General features: G+C 50.8%; 1 protein-coding gene across 1 annotated transcript in view; it reads left to right on the top strand.

The window, feature by feature from the left end:
* Positions 1-16381, top strand: part of LOC111151846 (transmembrane protein 178B) — a 332186-nt gene extending 315805 nt beyond the window's left edge. Inside the window, exon 4 of the mRNA XM_022510060.1 lies at positions 16131-16381. Within this exon, the coding sequence (XP_022365768.1) occupies positions 16131-16381 (251 nt within the window). The remainder of the gene's footprint in view (positions 1-16130) is intronic.
* The last annotated feature ends 1376 nt before the right edge of the window (positions 16382-17757 follow it).

Here is a 17757-nt window from a genome sequence, read left to right as displayed (position 1 = left end):
AAGGACAGGTGAGAAGTAGCTTCAGAAATAGCCAAACCGGAGGAAGGAAGGCAGGGAGCTCTCCCCCCACAAAGCATCTTGTCGCCCTCACTACTTAGGTGACTGAGATGCACGATGTGAACACAATAGTTAAGGCCCCTGCTCCCTCTGGGAACCCGAAAGCTGGCTTGAACTGGCCTGGGTTGTTGAGGTGGGGGGCAGGGCCAGGCCACCCCCACAGCGTATAGGCAGGACACCTCCAAGCCCAGGGCAGCACACCTGTGCCTCACTGCCGTGATGCTGGGGGTGGGCAGGAGCTTGGCATGGGGAGAGCTGAATGGGGGGTTGGTGACAGCCTTGAAGGCCTGGTGGGTACCAGTGGGAGAATGATTCCAGGAAGTCCCTAAAGCATTATTCTGGAGAAGGCTTATAAAGATGGGCCCAGAGAGGTAAAGGAATTCTGCTCTGGGGGACATACCTTTTCAACCTAACAGAACTTGGGCTTTGGGAACAGGTGAGTAATGGTGTGCATTTTTATCCCCCAGTATAAAATAGTTGGAGAACGAGTGCCTGTGAAGCTGTTCAACCTCCTTCACGTTCTAAAGATCTCCTGATTTCAAATATACTTTCCTATTATCAGATCATGTCTCATACCACGAGTCTTGATTTGGAAAAAAACTCTCTATCTATAGAAGCCATCAGAAGGTCAGAGATAGCCAAGAATTGTCTGTGAAAGAGGCCCGCCCATCCCCACTCAGGATACCATTAGATCTGACTCGGTGCTCATTAAATAAACAACCAGTGCCCACTCAGTCGAAGATAAAACCCAGTGCCTTAGAGTTGCTCACTGTCTTCCAGAAGAATCAGACCCCTAGACCCATTAGTGTGATAAAAGAGCAGTTTTCCTTTTAAGGACTGACACCTTGAATATGCAAACGAATGGAAACAAAAGAATTCTGGGTCTGACTTTTCAGCAGGAAAGAGGACAGAAAGGGGATCCCTTGTGACTTGGGTGACAGTTCAGAGACCTCCAAAGGAGGGGGAAGGCACCCCGTGGACCTTCGAACCCCCCGTAGAAGGCCCGCCCCCGTGGGAGAGGGGAGCGGAAGGGGAGGCTCACAGTTGGGACCTTCTGTGCTGTATCCGTGGTGGGTGTTGTTCAGACATCAACGCTTTCATCCTCCCCTCAGCCCTTATTTTGTAGAACACAAGCTAGGCCCAGGGAGCCACAACACAAGCGGTTACATAAACGCGCCACAGTCTACATTTATGCCCAGACTGGACTGGTCCTCCTCACCCCCACAGGGTAAGGGGCAGGTGTTCATTTGGGGAGCAGGGCAGGAGACAGAGGGGTAGAGAGGCCAAGAAGGGAGTCACTTCTGCTACCAGAGTGTCAACAATAGCAGTAGGTCCAGACGTGGTGAAGGTCAGGCACGAGCTGCCTTCTAGGATTATGCTACGCCATCACTGAGAAGTGGACCGTGCGGAACGCTGTCTGGCATGTCATGAGCCTTTCCTGCGTGTTTGTTCCTCTGCTCGGTTTGTCACTCGCTCTTAACCTTCTCTGTGGTTCCTAGCGCTTGCTGCCAGAGTTCACGGTCACGTGGTTCCCAGACCCAGGATTCCAACACCAATCTATTTGACTCCAAAGCCCAGGTCTCTGCTTAATCACACAGTGCTCTCTCCCCAATAAAAATAAAGTTGTCGACGTATTTATGAACCTTGAGCCACTCATGACCTGATCTGGTGAGAGACGACCCCACCCAGACCTCTCATCATGGGGGATGAAGACTGTTTGTTGTGCCTGGGGTGGCAGAAAAGATAAGGCTGCTTCTGTTGAAGGGAGGGTCCCCAGAGAGATAGGAAAATGAGCATCTTTGGCTGAAAGCCTTACCTTTTTGTGGGCCCTAGGCAGGAAGACAAAGCTGGGGGTTCAGGGAACAAAAAGAATAATCTTATTACTTCTATAGCCCCGCCACCAACCCCCATGTCTTGAAGTCTGGTGTCTGTTCCCACCACATCTCAGAAGCTCCTTTCTTATGGACCTACTTCCTCCTGACTGTTCCACCTGTTGCCTGGCCTCGAGCCAATGCTTCCTGACCTCACATGGATTTACCTGTTTCTCACACTCTCATCTCTTGTCTTCCATGACAGCATGCTCATGATTTTGCCTTTCTTCTGTGTCTTTTCTGTTTCCTTTGTTCTTTGCTTTATCTGCAAATGTGGCTTCCGATGCTCTTTCTTCCTTTCTCCCTGCAAACATGTCTCCTTGTCGCCAGTATCTACTCTCATAGTGACAGTGACCTCTGCGTGGATGAGTCTGGAACTGCTTTGGAATGGCCTTTTCTGAGCTCTAGCCTCATGTTTTTAACTGTTCTCTGGAACCACAAACATGCCGTGAGCTAGACTCGTGCTTTCTTGGTAGATGGTACGTGTCTGCTTTATGTTTACGGCATCCGTGCTAAGCACTGGCTTACTGTGGGTGCCTGACAAATGTCAGCTTCTGTCCTTTCCCTTCTCCCCATGAAATGAGCTGCTTTTCTTGCCTTCCTCAGCACAGGAGTCCAGTCACCTCTGAGTCATTGTTCACTTCTCCAGTGTCACCCATAGCTTAGCCAACTGTCAGTATCTGCCAATATCTCCGTTGCCATACTCTTCGTGGCTCTCTCACTCATGTCCATTCCCTGAGCGCCGCTGGGGCCTGAGTATGACACTAGTGTTGACCAGTCATTTAGCCCTGGGTGGACATCTGTGTCTCCAAACTCGGAGCCTCCATTTTCTCCTAGAACTGAGGGAGTGCTGCCTACCCCATCTGGTTTTTGTGTGGATAGAATGAAAGGATTCGCAGAAAAAGCATCTAGCAAAGGATACGTATCACATAGATGTTCCTCTCCTGACTTTCCACTTAATTCAACGTTTACACCATTCTGTCTTTCTAAAATACACCTCCTGCCATGTCATTTCTCTGATGAAAATATTCTGGGGTTCCATGTGGCTTATTGAGTAAAGGTCAGCGTCACCAGCCGGAGTTTAACGTGGGTCACAATCTCATCCCGGACTCACCTCCAGCCACATGTCGTGTTGCCCCCCACCCCCACACCACCTGCCGTTGCCTGCCTCTGGGCCACCCTGCTCGGCCTGGTGAAGGCCTCTGCTTCCTCAAGCCTCAGCATCTTCTAGAACCTTTTGAACCAGCTTAACTAAAACCAGACTCTGCCTCTGAACGCAGACATCGCTTTGTACCATTTTGATGGCACTTACCTCCTTGCGAGTATCTCCTGGAACAGAAACTGAGATAATTTCCCATGTCCCCTCTGAGTCAAAGCCTTCATGGTAGCGGAGGGACCTCTTCCTTGCCAGCTCCTCCAGTGGTCAGTTTGCCCCTCTTTATTTTAAACCTTATTATGGTTTCTGGTAACCTCGACTTACTGGACTTGGGCCCTTTCTGCCAAAGTAACATAAAATTAAAGTCAGGACCCTCTTCCTCCAACAGTCTTTCAAATATTTGAAGACTGCTCTGTACTACTTCTTAGTTATCTGCTTTACAGACTTAAGTGCAACTCACTACACATTGATTGAGTGCCTACTGCATGCTAGGCGTGGTGCTAGCACCCAGGGTACACAGATAAACATGTCCCTGTCCTTAAGGGCCACCCGGGCAGTGGTGGAGGCGGAGTGGTGGGTGCCATGATAGGGCTGTCAGAGAAAGAGGACCTTTCTGAGCCAGGGACTGTGGAGCAGCCTCAGGGTAGGCTAGAGATTGAGGCTAAAGGAAGAATCAAGTCAACTTGACCTTACTGTTGCCCTCAACGGGCTTTTACACCATCAATCAGCTGAACCTGCACCGAGACCAAGAGTTGGCCACTCTCTAGAAGCAATATGCCAAGACTTTCTTTACTCGTTCTCGTTTAGGATTTCACATGCCATTAATAATTTCCATTTTTATATTTTTCTGTGTAACTAAACTCTGTCGTAAATGAAGCAAAAAAGAATCCTTTTTATCTAAGAAAAAATGCTTAAGCAGCTTTATGTGGAGGTAAAGTGTAAACCTAGTATGCTATTTTACCCCCTAATTTTGATCCTGGGTAGGGAGGAATGGGAGTAGCTGTGTCCTTCCCACTGCTCTCCCTAACAAAACCTAGGAACTTCTTAAAGATTGCACCACACTTCCAGGATACGATATAGTTAATGAAAATACCCACTGTGGCTTAGCTCGTAACATTGTCAGACAAGTTCAATTGTCATCACATTTCCAGAAGCCTCTGGGTCCAGTTTCTAACAGTGCTTGAGTTAGTATGGCCAAGGGTATGTTGGAGAGTTCTCTCCTGATCTCAGCATTCCCATCAAGGCCTGTAAAGCTGGAAACCTCTTTCTTCAGGAGGACACGCCACCTTTGAAGACTCCATTTCCCAAGGAAGAAGAGGGGACTGACTTCTCTGGTGAGGTTGGCCAAGAGGCTGAGCTCATGGGGCTTCACACCATCTGGGTCCTCTGCCCTGTTTGCTTCTCCACACGGGCAGCCTTCCCAGGTCGAGGAGCCAGGGTTAGGCTGGCGTCAGGAGGCCTGTTTGTCTTTCTTTTCTGGGCCCACCAGTGTGAGTCAACATTTGAGGGTGAGTGTACCTGCTTTGCAAACCTGAATGTTCCCTCCTTCTGGCAATTCATCCTCAAATGTCAGCGGGGGGAAAGTATGGGTGCCCTTGAATGTGGCCAAGGGTCAAGCCACAATTGCTGTGCTAGCCTTATCAGTAATAGAGCTGACGTGTTTTTGCTCCATCAGCCTCCTTCCTGTGATTCTTTTCTCACTAGAGTATGAGTTCAGAAAGCCAAGATGAGTAATTATCATCCCCCAAATCTCCAAGAGAAAAGAGGGATGAAAAGAGGTACCCAGGTTGAGACCCATTGATGAGCCAGGAGTTGCTGGTAGGAGGAGAGGACCCCTTCCATGGGCTGGAGTCTACACTGAGGTCCTGGGTATCCTCTTCTGACCACCAGCTTACTCTGTCCACTGGGTTCAGCTTCTGGCCCACTGGGAAGCTACAAAGTCTTCCTGGAAGGAAGTTAATGCTGTGATCTTGATTCATTTCCTTTCTTGACCTCTCCACCCTACATCTGCTGGGAGAATCCTATTCCTCCACAGGAGCTCACCCCTCTCCATGGCACAAATAAGGAGTGACCCTGTGTACACGTTATGAAAAGTCTTCCAAGTTCTCTGAAGAATTCAGCAGTGAGAGTTTTATTACCTGAGCCATGAGTCTGAGTGTTTCCCAGAACCTCCTCGGGGCACTTTTGGTCACTACAGGCCCTTCTCCCAATGTCATCATCTAGTTGATAGGTCTTATAGAAGCACCGCTGTGTACAGGGCCCTGCTGGGGAAGAAGAAGACTTCTCTGCTTATAATGCTTACAGTCCAGCCCCAGAGACAATCCGCATGCATGAGAAATGAGAGCCAACACAACGAGCGGCAAAGGCGTGAATATGAATCCTGGCTCCCGTACTTGCTACCTGTGTGACCTTTGGTAGTCTCCTTGACCTCTCTGTGCCTCATGTTCCTTAGCCAAACCTCATAAACTTGCTTGGAGGATTAAAAGAGCTAAGTAAAGCCCTTGCAACCTTGCCTGCCATGTCGTAAATACTACATATCAGTGTTTGATTCGTATAAAACTATATGTGTTCTGTGACCCAGCGGTGAGGTGACATCATCTCAGAGAAAGGCCAGCCCAAGCTAACAAATGTGCCAGGCATATGGAGACATAAACCAAACCAGGTGGCAGGCTCGCCTGATCTTCTGGCTACCACCCCAAGCCTCTTCCTCTCCTAATTAACATGGCATTGGCTCAGATCAGATAGGGTAGAAGCCTGAGAGATTTCTTTCAGGAGCCAATTTCTTCCAGACACTTAAACAGCTGGGCCCCCATCCTTCCACATTTAAAATCAAGGCAATTTAGAGCAGAGCCTCATATGCACACTGATGTCAACTAATGACATCTAATAGTCTCATCCAGCAGCCCCTCTGTGCATGTTGGGAGGTGAGAAGCAGTGTTTTCTCTCCAGGTGGCTCATGTTTGACAAAATGACTGGCAGCCCGTCCTAGAGCAGTTCAGAAAGAATGGAACCATCTTACCCCCACACCTAGAGTCAGGGCATCACTTAACTGGAAGGACCATAGAGATCTGGTCCTTCCCTCTGTGTATTGTATGGTTGAGGGATCACGGCCAAAAAGAGGAGGTGCTCTTCCCATGTCATGGGCAGGGATGGGATCAGATTTTCTGATTCTTGCTGGAGTTCTCTTTCCACTCTGAACATCTCCGTTGGCTGGAGTTCTCCTACCCGGAAGCGGATAGAGCTGCCTTAGTGTCCCTCTGGGCCAGGAGAGCTTTAGACCACCAAGGCAGGAATTCATATGTAAGGATAGGTCTACCTGTGCTCGGCTTCCTGCTGGTCCTGGGGGCGGGGTTTGGGGGGGTGGGGATGTGGCTTGTAAACTCCTTAGGAAGGTCAATGACCAGAGCAACCACAAAGCTGTAATATCAGAGATGATTGGCGGGAGGTTTAGAATTACTTCCAAGCCTTGTCCTGAGCAAGAAACCCAGGACAAGATTGCCCTCCACCCTATAGATTCTCCACATTTGCTCTGGGGACCATTGTCATCCACCAGAAAGGGTTGGCCTAGAAAGAGGAGGAGAGAAAAGAGAAGCAGAGGCAGGAAGATGGCATGCGCTAAGTGGCTTTACTCTTGGAAGCTCACTGTTCACAGCTTGAGAATGTTCCTTTCTGCACAGCTGTAGATGCCACTCTCAGTTTAGTTAGGAAGCCAGTTGGATCCCACCAACTCTCAGCTCTGAACCAAGACCCAGATGGATAGGAAGCTCCAAAGATTCACGTTGAGAAAGATGTGCTGCTGTACTCTTGGTTCATTGTCTTCTGGGACTCTCACGTGTACATAGCTGCCCGCCATATGGAAAGCTCCGAGCTCACGACGGACCACTCATCTCTGATTTTCCCAACTTTTTGTGCCAAGAAGCATGGAATATCCCAGGACAGGTGGGCAAAAGTGGTGTGGGCCAGGGGTGGCTTTTTCTGGGGGATTTTTTTAATGCAGGGGAGTGGGAAAAATATAATGAATAGTTCTCAGATGCTTCTACAATCAAATAGTCTAGGTTTTATGGCAAAATCAGGTATTTGCTCTGTTGTAGAAGCTTTGGGACCTCTAGCGAATTATTTAACTGGAGATTACTATGTGGATTATATCATGTATGTTCCGTGCTGCACGTATATGCACACGTATGCGATCACATCTTTAAGAGGTACAGAAGTTGCAACCCCTGACATTTGGTTTGAGTCTGAATGAACCCTTAGGATCTCAGAATGGCTTCCCCATGAGAAAGAATGGTGGTAGTGTTTTAACAAAAAAAGGAAACTGGGTAGACTAAAAATGATTAAAAGGTAGCTCTCACAGTCTGTTGTATAGTAGGGGTTGAATGAATGAGTGTGGGAGAATGCTAGGTGCCGCCTCCATATGCCAGAGGAACCAGGGCACAAGCTCAGTGGCACCTCGGAAAGGTCCCCGGCTCCTGTTTCATGGCGATTACCCACACCGCCGTTGGGGCTGCTTCCTTTTGCCCACCCTGGTTGAAGCACAGGCTTACGAGCGTCTCTGACAATGCTGTCATGTAACCCCTGCTGGTTGCTCTAACCTCTCTGAGCCCAAGGATTAAGTTCTGTTACTGGGGCTGGGGTGGGGGGGTCTGTCTCAGGATGTACTCTGAGCTCTTCCAAATTCCATGGTTCTGGTTCCACAAAGTCCACAGAATTGAGAGTCCCGAGTGAGTCCTTCCTCTGGTTTCTATGGAGAGCAATTGCTTCCTGGTATGGCATTGACCTTGGGGCGGAACTAGGGAGGGGGCGGGTGGAGTGGGTGATGGAGAGGAAAAGTGCAACTTCATTTCTTTCTTGTCCTCCAGAACAATTTTTCCTCACCCTCACTTAAAGCCTTCCATTTCTAATATTATACCTTACATATAGAAAGCAATTTTAACTTCTGTAAGCCTTTTCACATGTATTATCGCTTTTCAGAATAATCCTGCAGAGAGGTATTATTCCAATGCAGAATTTCTGTGAATATAAAAATGCTTCCTAAAACCCAAGGTGCCCAAGGAAACATGGGTAGGTGTGCACCTGCGTGGGCGCACACGCACACACGGGCAGGTGCACAAACCCCTCAGCGATCACAGAACGGGTTAGGAGGAAGAGAAGGATGGGAGGACCAGGCATGGTGTCAACTTCATTCCCCTCTAGGTTTCAAAGCCCGTAGCTTCACCTGAAAGCCCGATAGCCTTTCTTCTAGTGACGTTCTGGAGAAAGCGACAGTCTAGCCGAACATGAACTAAAACAGAACAGGAAGCATCCCTATAACTGTCAGGTTACCTGTTTTGGACCATAAAAGCTTTATGGATCCAGAAAAAATATGAATAATCTTGAGCTGGGCATACTCAGGGAAGGCTTCTTGAGAGATGAGACTTGGCTTAGACCATCGGTTCTGGCTACATGGACTCTGCGTAGACCAGGTGGAGGATGGAAATGTCCAATTCCAGTCAAGGACACCAGGCGAAGTTTCTTTTGACCTTAATAAGTTCCCATCACAAAAGGCACTTGAACACCACCAGTGCCCTCTTCCATTTGCTCAGCACTTGAGATGTTTGCACAAGTTTGCGAAGGCTCTGTCTTTGGTGGAAAGGCCGCAGAGCCATGGATGTTGGGATCAAATCTAAATCTATACCCAAAGAATAAATGGATTGATGGGTATTGAGTAGAAGGAAGTAAGCATAGATACATTGGTAGGAAGACTAGCTGGAGAAAAAACCCAGAAGGTGCCCAGTAGCTATTGCTTTCTATGGCTATGTTTGTTTTTTTATTTTTTGGAACGTAATCATTTTAGTTTTATTTTTTAACTTTTTATTGTGTCATGTTAGTCACCATACAATAGTTTTTGATGTTGCGTTCCAAGATTCATTGTTTACACATAACACCCAGTGCTCCATGCAATACGTGCCCTCCTTCATACCCACCTCCAGGCTCACACATCCCCCCACCCCTCTCCCCTCTAAAACCCTCAGTTTGTTTCTCGGAGTCCACAGTCTTGTGGTCCGTCTCCCCCTCCAATTTATCCCCTTCACTTTTCCTTTCCTTCTCCTACTGTCCTCCATGTTATTCCTTATGCTCCACAAGTAAGTGAAACCATATGATCATTGACTCTCTCTGCTTGACTTATTTCACTGAGCATAATCTCCTCCAGTCCCGTCCATGTTGACACAAAAGTTGGGTATTCCTCCTTTCTGATGGAGGCATAATACTCCATAGTGTATATGGACCACATCTTCTTTATCCATTTGTCTGTTGAAGGGCATCTCGGCTCCTTCCACAGTTTGGCGATTGTGGCCGTTGTTGCTATGAACATTGGTGTGCATATGGCCCTTCTTTTCACTGCATGGCTATGTTTAGATACCTGGTGTAGCTACAGCGTGGCTGTGAGTCTGGAAACAAAGATGGTCTTATTTTATCGTGGATTGGAATGTTATGGAAATAAGCCATTTATTATGTATTCACCTGTTGCATTCGATTGCTAGGGTTGCCACACCAAAAAAATCATAGACTGGGTGGCTCAAACAAGAGAAATGTATTATCCCACAGTTCCGGAGGCTGGAAGTCCAAGATCAAGGTGTCGTTGGGGTTGTCTCCTCTGAGGCCTCTTTCTCGGCTTGCAGACGGGCCACCCTCTTGTTGCCTCTTCCCTTGGCCTTGCCTCTGCGCTCAGCTGTCTGGTGTCTCATTGTATGTCCTCATCTCCTCTTCCTGGAAGGACACCGGTCAGTTTGGATTAGGGACCCCCCCCAACAGCCTCGTTTTCACTCTGTTAGCTCTGCAACAGCCCTGTGTCATACACAGTCACACTCTGAGGCACAGAGGTTGGGGCTGCACTATAGGAAGTTTGAGGACCCAATTCCGTCCCTGACATCAGTGCTTATGGATTTGCCCAACACCCTGTAGGTATGTGAAAACAAAGGCATAAGGCTCCAGGTTCTAGGTCGGGAATCTGGAAGTGTTGTCTAGAGAACCAATGCCAGGCTGTACGCGTGGGCCAGTCCCTTTCAGCGCCTGAGCTGGGGATGTTGTATTTGGGGGCATAAGCATGTGCAGACATAGAGCAGCCCTGTGGCACGTAGACGCAACTTCGGAAACACACACGCTGCTTCCCCGGGGTTGGGGCTGGTGGGGGGGGGGGGCTGCACTTCTGCAGTGTTTCTGCCTAGAGCATTTGCAGAGTTTGCAGAATGATGCATGATTTTGTCCGAACTCAGGGCGCCATGCCTTGCAGGGTGTTCTCCAGAGCCTGTCACCGCTCCCTGCCTCAGCCCAGCAAACCCCTAAGGCACCTTGGATTTGAAAGCCCGTGCGGCCCGCCTGTCGGCCGCTGCTGATGCAATGGTGTATAATTCAACAGTAATTTGTATTCCGTGCAGGTCTGAGCAAAGCTATAAAGTGCTCTTGAGAGCTAAATGCTGCTGAGGCATCTGATCTCCGCAAAGGAAGAGCTTGGTAGACATCGGCTTCCTGGGATGCAGACGCCGGAGCTGGAGGAGGAGGGATCCTCTTTCTGTTTGCCGATCTGCTTCTTTATGGTTTTAAAGATGGGACAGGGGCTCTCGGGGGAGTGGCTGAGGGAGGACTTGGGCTGCTGCTCAGATGTCCCGACCCCTGACGACCCCTGACACACACGCCCACAGGGGCACGGCTGCCGCCTCCGCTCTGCAGCAGGCTGGTGGACCCGGGTCCAAACGGAGGCCCTTTGGCCACGAAGCAACAAGGGAACGGACGTGCACAGTCGAGGGATACACAGACGTCCCTTCTCATTCCCGGGAGCAGAAAATCGTCACGCAGATGGATTTCCTGGCCCAGAAACATGCAGAAATGATACTCCAGTGACGTTTCGGGCACCACCTGGTCACATAAGGGATGGGTATTTGGGAAGGTGCCTGTGCACACAATATCTGACTGCCCTGAGTTCCTGTGAGAACCTTCTCGAGGGCCTTGGTTTCCTGGCTGATGGCTTCTTGAATTAGGAAGAGCATCTCTGCTGCTAGACCTGAGGCCTCAGTGTCGGTGCTGTTTCTACGCAGGGTCCATCCGCATGGCTTCTCTGACAATCCCTGAAGGGGGTGGAGACACGTGTCCCTCCCGCGCCTGCCCCCGTCCCCCCAACCCTGTGTGTGCTCATCCAGCAGCAGCCACACAGGAGGCTCTGCTCACACCTCACACACCTGCCGTCCATGCTCAGGAGTGGGCCGAGCAGGGGGTTAACACCAGAACTCTGAATCCTGCCTCTAAAATTATTGAACTTCAAGGTGGGACTGGGGTGGGACCGTTATTGGGCTGCTAGCAGATTAAGTGTATCTTGGTGACATCTCAGGCTGGCAGAAGGGTGAGCTACCCCCAGAGCTATGCAACCCCAGCCTGGTAGGTCTCCACATGAGCCACATTCCAGGCATCCGTGTGGCCCTCCTCACCGGGTGAGGGCACAATGGTTAATTTAATTTACAAGCTGGGATCTGTCAGTACCTGTGGCAGTACCACCAGTGGGGGCCAGAGTGGAGGGAAGGACATGAAGGAACCCACAAGGGTCACTGATCTGTCCCCCGTAGCCTAGGACTTTCCAGATTCAGGATGAAAATCCCATGTTCCAGGGCCACACTCGCATCCCCACCGCCAACTCCCAGGCAAACGGGGATGGATGGTCCCCCTACCAGGGAGGCAAGAAAGAATAAAGAAATCAGGAGCCTAAGGGAATTGGGGTTTGTGGGGAAAGCGCTGGAAACCTGTGTTTAGCCAGGGATATACCCTGACCATTCTGTGATGCTGGAGGGTTGGGGACACGTAATTACATAGCATAGGAGATCACATCACGTCACATAATGTCACATAGTCTGGTGACGTAATGACATAGTGGGGGCATCTCCAGCCAGAGAAGAGGGTGAGGTTACCCAGAGTGTGTTACATGGGACGAGAGCTTGGGAACAAGTCTGCAAAGAGGAAAGGAGAGTGAGAAGCCTGTGCAGGAGATGCAGCGGGACAGAGAGGTGGCACAGAGCCGGGATCAAGGGGCAGCTCGGAAGCCAAGGGAGGAGATAGCAAGCAGCGGGATGTCGTCAAAGAGCGGAGAAACTGAAAGTCAGGGAGGGTTGGTCGGGGGGGATGGGAAACTGGAACCTAATATTTGGCAACCTGGGAAGCGCTAATTAGAGATGGCAGCGATGAGGAGGAGGTGGATGGGGAAGCTGTGTATGGTGTTGGAACGGGAGCTGGCAGGCCGGCGTGGAAACCGTCTCCCCCCACGCCCCCGCTCGAGCCTCAGCTGTGCCTGCAGCGGAGGGGCCGGGCGATGGGGCAGGCAGCAGCCCGGGGGCCCTGTAGGCCCTGGCCTCTTCCAGCCAGGGGCACAGACGGGTGTGACCAGGGCGGGGCTGTGGGTTGCAGGGTGACCGCATGGTCGTGAGTCCCGAAGAGCTTCGGGTAGGAGCGCCATCAAAGGAGGCAGGTGGCGTGTCTGAACGCCCAGAAGGAAGCATTATGTTTGCTTAGTTCCCTCCACGTGGGCCATCCTTCCCCCGCCGGGTGGGGCTCACAAACAGGGACACTAGAGGGGCCTGGAGGCCACTGTTCTTTTGGAGCTGGAGGATCTCACCGCACAGGCTGTCTTCTGCGGCTACATGGAGTGGTGCCGTCTCTCCTCGCTGGACTTGCTGGGCTCCAAGTCCCTGCGATGGAGGGTCCTGGCGTGGAGAGGGGCCGTTAGATTTCACTCGTCCTCCAAGCCAGCTGGCTGGCGGGGCTGGCTGCCTGGAGGCCGGGGCTGAGCCGAAGTCTGACGCCCCTTCCAGGACCAGCGGCACTGAGAGCTGAGACTGATAAGCGTTTCCTGCCAAAGGCATAGACTTGGAACCAGGGGAGCAGCCGTCAGACTTTGCCTTCCAAAGCTTAGGCCCTGTAATGGCGTACCTTGAGGTCCCCTTGCGAACGGACAAGCCCAGTGCTTTTCAAAACTGTTGAAATCACTGGGCTCCTTTCTTCAAATGAAATTTCACACGGACACAGTTCAAAGCAGGGCTCTTCTGGCCAAAGAGAGGAGAGAGGACTGGAGCCTCTTCTTCCTCCACCAGGGATAGCTTCTGAGACAACAGCTGGAAAGCCACTGGGGAGGCATATATTAGGAGGAGGCTGGGGAGGCTCTCTGGGAAGATGACATTTGAGGAGTCAAGGTGAGAATGAGGCCAGATAGGGAGGCAGGGTCCACTCAGGTAAGGAGTGTGGGTCTCGTACTGAGTGTGATGGGAGGGTTGTAAGCAGGGGAGAGAATTCTGATCTGATTAAATTTTTTAAATATCGCTGGCTACTCTATGGGGACAAGAACAGAAGGCAGGTTAGCAGGGACTTGTTGCAGCAGCTCACGTGGGACGCTGGACTAGGCTGGGACAGTGAGCATCTGGGTACCTAGAGGCACAGGGACGGTAGTGCATGGGTATGCCTTCTCATCTCTGCATAGAGACCTGGGATCGGGGGTGGGCGCTGAGGGTGAAGGAGGGCTGCTCCCCAGACCCTGGGAGGACCCCTTCAGAACCATCTTTCCCTTGGGAAACCTGCCCGGGCCCAGCCTGATTGTCTCGTCAGAGGGATGACACTTAGCATGTACTATGGGCTAGCCTTCCTCCTTTCCCTATGACTGCTGGTTGTGGGAGGGCCCTCCCCGCCCCCTGCTCCGTCCCCAGTTTGGTGCTCCTTTCACTTTACCCTCAACTCTTCATTTATGTATGTATGTCTCATAGCCCTAACAAGATGGTAAGCTTTAAAAAAAAAAAAAAAAAATCTTTTTATCTCAGGGCGCCTGGGTGGCTCAGATGGTTAAGCATCTGCCTTCGGCTCAGGTCATGATCCTGGGGTCCTGGGATCGAGCCTCACATCGGGCTCCCTGCTCCTTAGGGAGCCTGCTTCTCCCTCTATCTCTGCCTCTCTCTGTGTGTCTCTTATGAATAAATAAGATAAAAAATACATTCTTAGAAAAATATTTTAATTTTAGATTTATTTCAAGATTTTTAAGAGTGGGGATCATATCTTACTCTCCTTTTTATCTTCCTAGCATCTAGTGTAAACCCAGAAGTCCCAGAAATACTGGCTGATGAACTGTTTTGTGTCGTGGAGCCACTGTTCTGTGTCACAGGGATTTCCCCCCCTCTCCTCCCCACACCAGACCTGACGTCACTTCGGCGGGACGGCCATACAGGGACTATCCCTGCCTCCCTGGCCTGGGTTACACCTGCCCCCTCTCACAGCCAGGTCTGCAGCTCACAGCAGAGCCTTGCTTCGGGAGGGGAGGTTGGGGAGGGCTTGGGCAGAGCTCTTTTCCCTTAACTGCTAGACTCTGACAGCGGTTAGTCTTGGAGTCTGATTGGAATTAGGCCCAAAGCCCAAGCCATGGGGGGAGTTACTAAGAAGCGGTGACTATGCATTGTTCCTTGGACCCTCACGTAGGTCTCAGCAAGTGCTCGTGGAGAATGACATAACGGATCCTGAACTGGCCGCAGAGGCTGCAGCCTGCTACTGTCCGGGAGCGGAGGACCTCACACTGTAGTCTGGGCGAATGAGAGGAGGCCACTGTCCTTCCGCTGCGACACGGTTTCCACAGAGGCTCCCGGCATCTTTGTTAGCTCCCTCCCAGAGAGGCCCAGAGAGCTGTGGTGGCGGCAACGGGTGGGGGGCGTTCTGTACCCCACACACCCCAGTTAGTCACCAGCTTACAGGCCTGAGAGTTGAGTTCCTCACCTGAGCAAACTCCGTGAGGTGGGGTCCTCACCCACCTTTGGCGCCCATCATCTCTGTTCTCTGGGACTCTCAGCAAAATCCGCTGGGAGGCGGGTTGTCAGAGGGTACAGCCGGAGAACAGTGGTAACACGTGTCTGTCAGTCCATTTCTCGGGGATCCACCATGTGCCTGCATAGATCTGTGTGTGTGTCTCGTTTTTGGTTTTTTTTTTTTTAAGATTTATTTAAAAGAGGGACAGTGAACATGAGCAGGGGGAGGGGCAGAGGCAGCAGGAGAGAGAGAATCCCAAGCAGACTCCATGCTGAGCGTGGAACCCAACATGGGGCTCGATCCTAAAACCCCAAGATCACGACCTGAGCCAAAATCAAGGGCCACTGCACCAACTGAGCCACCCAGGCACCCCTGCCTATTTTATTTCTAATTATTAATACACATTTTCAAGTTTGAATTGATAAGTGTGGAAGTATGTAAATGGATCGGTCCTCTATCCTAACAGAAAACAGCAGCGTCATGTGGAAACTAACAGCACGTGGCCCAACTCTTCCCCCTTAGTCACACACAACCTCCAAACAGGGAGCTTAGATGACTGGCTCAAAGGGCCAGCTTTCCAGAGAGCCCCAGTTTTTCCCCATCGAGGGGGAATATTGACAAGAGCCAACAAACAGAAATTTTACAAGGTTCCAAAGTCACGGACAACTGTCAGGATGTTAAGGCAGGAAGATCCCCAATTAATCCTATTAACATAACACAACAAGACGGATGCTATCAACAAGCTGGGCCATTTCCCGTTGGTAATTAGGTCCACACGGACCTCATCTCTTTTACTCTCAATTAATCAACCCCATCTTTTCTGTCCTGTCCCCTCTACTTGCAGAGCACACCATTAAAGTAGTAGAGAGCGAGCTTTTGCAGCTAGGGGCAACTTGGGAAGATCAAAAGTTCTGGAGGTCAACCTTCACCCCCAGAACAAGTCACTGGATTTAATCAGGAGGATAGAGCAGCTTTGGATGGGAAGAAATGTCTCCATTTTTTAAAAGCAAAACGTATTGGAGAGCAAGGAAGCCGTGATCTCCTCACGCTATTCTCCTCTCTCTGAATATTGCCAGATATCAGTCTCGTCTGCAGGTGGCTCGTACCTGGGTCTTCTCATCTTTCCTACTCAAGAGAATTGAAAATGCTGTCAACCTCACTTCTCTCTGTCTTTTTCTCTCTCTCCCTCCCTCTCCTCCCCGCTCTTCCTCTCCCTCACCCCAACCTGTGTTCCCTCGCTCGCCCTCCAGGAACCTTCTGCATCATTTCACTGTGCACCTGTGTGGCTGGAATCAACTTCGAGCTGTCACGCTACCCGCGCTACCTGTATGGACTCCCTGATGACATCAGCCACGGCTACGGATGGTCCATGTTCTGTGCGTGGGGGGGCCTGGGCCTCACACTCATCTCGGGGTTCTTCTGTACCTTGGCCCCTTCTGTCCAACCTGTCCCGAGGACCAACTGCCCTAAATCCAGACCCGAGAACGGGACAGTGTGCTAAAAAACAAACCCATACCTATATATATATATATATAAATATATATATAATATACATATATAAAACAAAACTAACTCAAGAGGATGCCATCAGGCACCCACATCTCGCTGAACTTTGTGTCACCTCATCACCGGGATGGGGAAAGCATTCCCATCACGTGGCTCTTCCATCCTTTCTTGACTCTTGGCTCCATGGTTTCTTGAAAACAGAACGAACATCACCCCCCGTGGTAGCGTCCCGAGTCCCGTCCCCCTACAAGGATGGGGTGGTGGGCCGGGAAGGGACATGTCGTCAGGGGTCCGAAGCAGCCCGGATGTAGAGAAGGAGATGCCGTCCATCGGGCCGGCAGGGAGGCACCACCCCAGCACTGACCGTATCGCAGAGAAACAAAGCCCGTAGTTCATAGAAGGTAACCAGATCTTCGAGGCCATGTGCAAAACCACTTCTCCAGATCTTCCTGTTCGGATTCCCTTCCTGGCCCACCAGCGACACACAAGAAGTGCAAGAGAAAACAGACCGAGAAGGACATTTTCTCTTTGCTGCCAAACTTTCGGACCAAGTTCTAGAGGTGGGAAGGGGGCGAGAGCAGCATATGCTGAGAGGCAAGGCCCTCGTCAATAAAAGGACACTTCCATGGATGCTCAGAAAACCCAGTCTTACCCCCAGCTGCCTTACACCAGTCAAACAAGAGGCCGCCCTGCCCCTGCCCCCGACCCCACTTTCCGTCCTGCACGGGCAGACTGGAGCCTTGGAGTAACGCTGTGATGTGTGCGTGTGTGCGTGTGTGTGTGTGTGTGTGTGTGTGTGTGTGTGTGTGTGTGATGACTTCTGGTGGTTTCCTTTTCTCCTTTGCACCTTTTAAAATGGAAATACTGCATCATGACTATTGTCTCCATCCTTTGTGGTGGTTTCGCGGCCTGGGGCGGAGGCCCGAGACCGAGGGAGAATAATGAAGGGGCAAGCCAACGCGGGTGCCCGTTCCGTAGTTTCAGGTCCCTGGAGTGTGTGCGTGTGGTGGATGTTCTCTGAGTGTGGGGTTTTAGCGTTTGTGTTGCATTTTTCTATTATTTGTTGTGTGCAGCTGAAATTCCCCGAGGGCAGAACCGAGAACCAACCCACTGCGTCTCAGAGGGCCCTGTGGCCCTTCACGTCACAGTTCTGGGATGCTGCAGGATTTAGTCCTCTAAATCTGGAAGTTCAAGACAAAGCTGGGCACAAAAGCCATGAGAGAAGAGAGGGAGCACGGTTCAGGCGGGAGAAGGAACGTTTCCTCTGTGGCTGTCGTATACAAGTATGTATACCAAACCAAACCAGACCTTCACTCCCCATCGTGGAAGCTGTCCTTTGTCACTGGACATCTACCCCTCTCCTAGGGGCGA

This window comes from Enhydra lutris, unplaced genomic scaffold (assembly GCF_002288905.1).
Source record: "Enhydra lutris kenyoni isolate GAN:26980312 unplaced genomic scaffold, ASM228890v2 scaffoldscaffold27, whole genome shotgun sequence".
Taxonomy (NCBI): domain Eukaryota; kingdom Metazoa; phylum Chordata; class Mammalia; order Carnivora; family Mustelidae; genus Enhydra; species Enhydra lutris.
The sequence above is the reverse complement of the archived record's forward strand: the minus strand, read 5'-3'. Positions and strand labels throughout refer to the sequence as shown.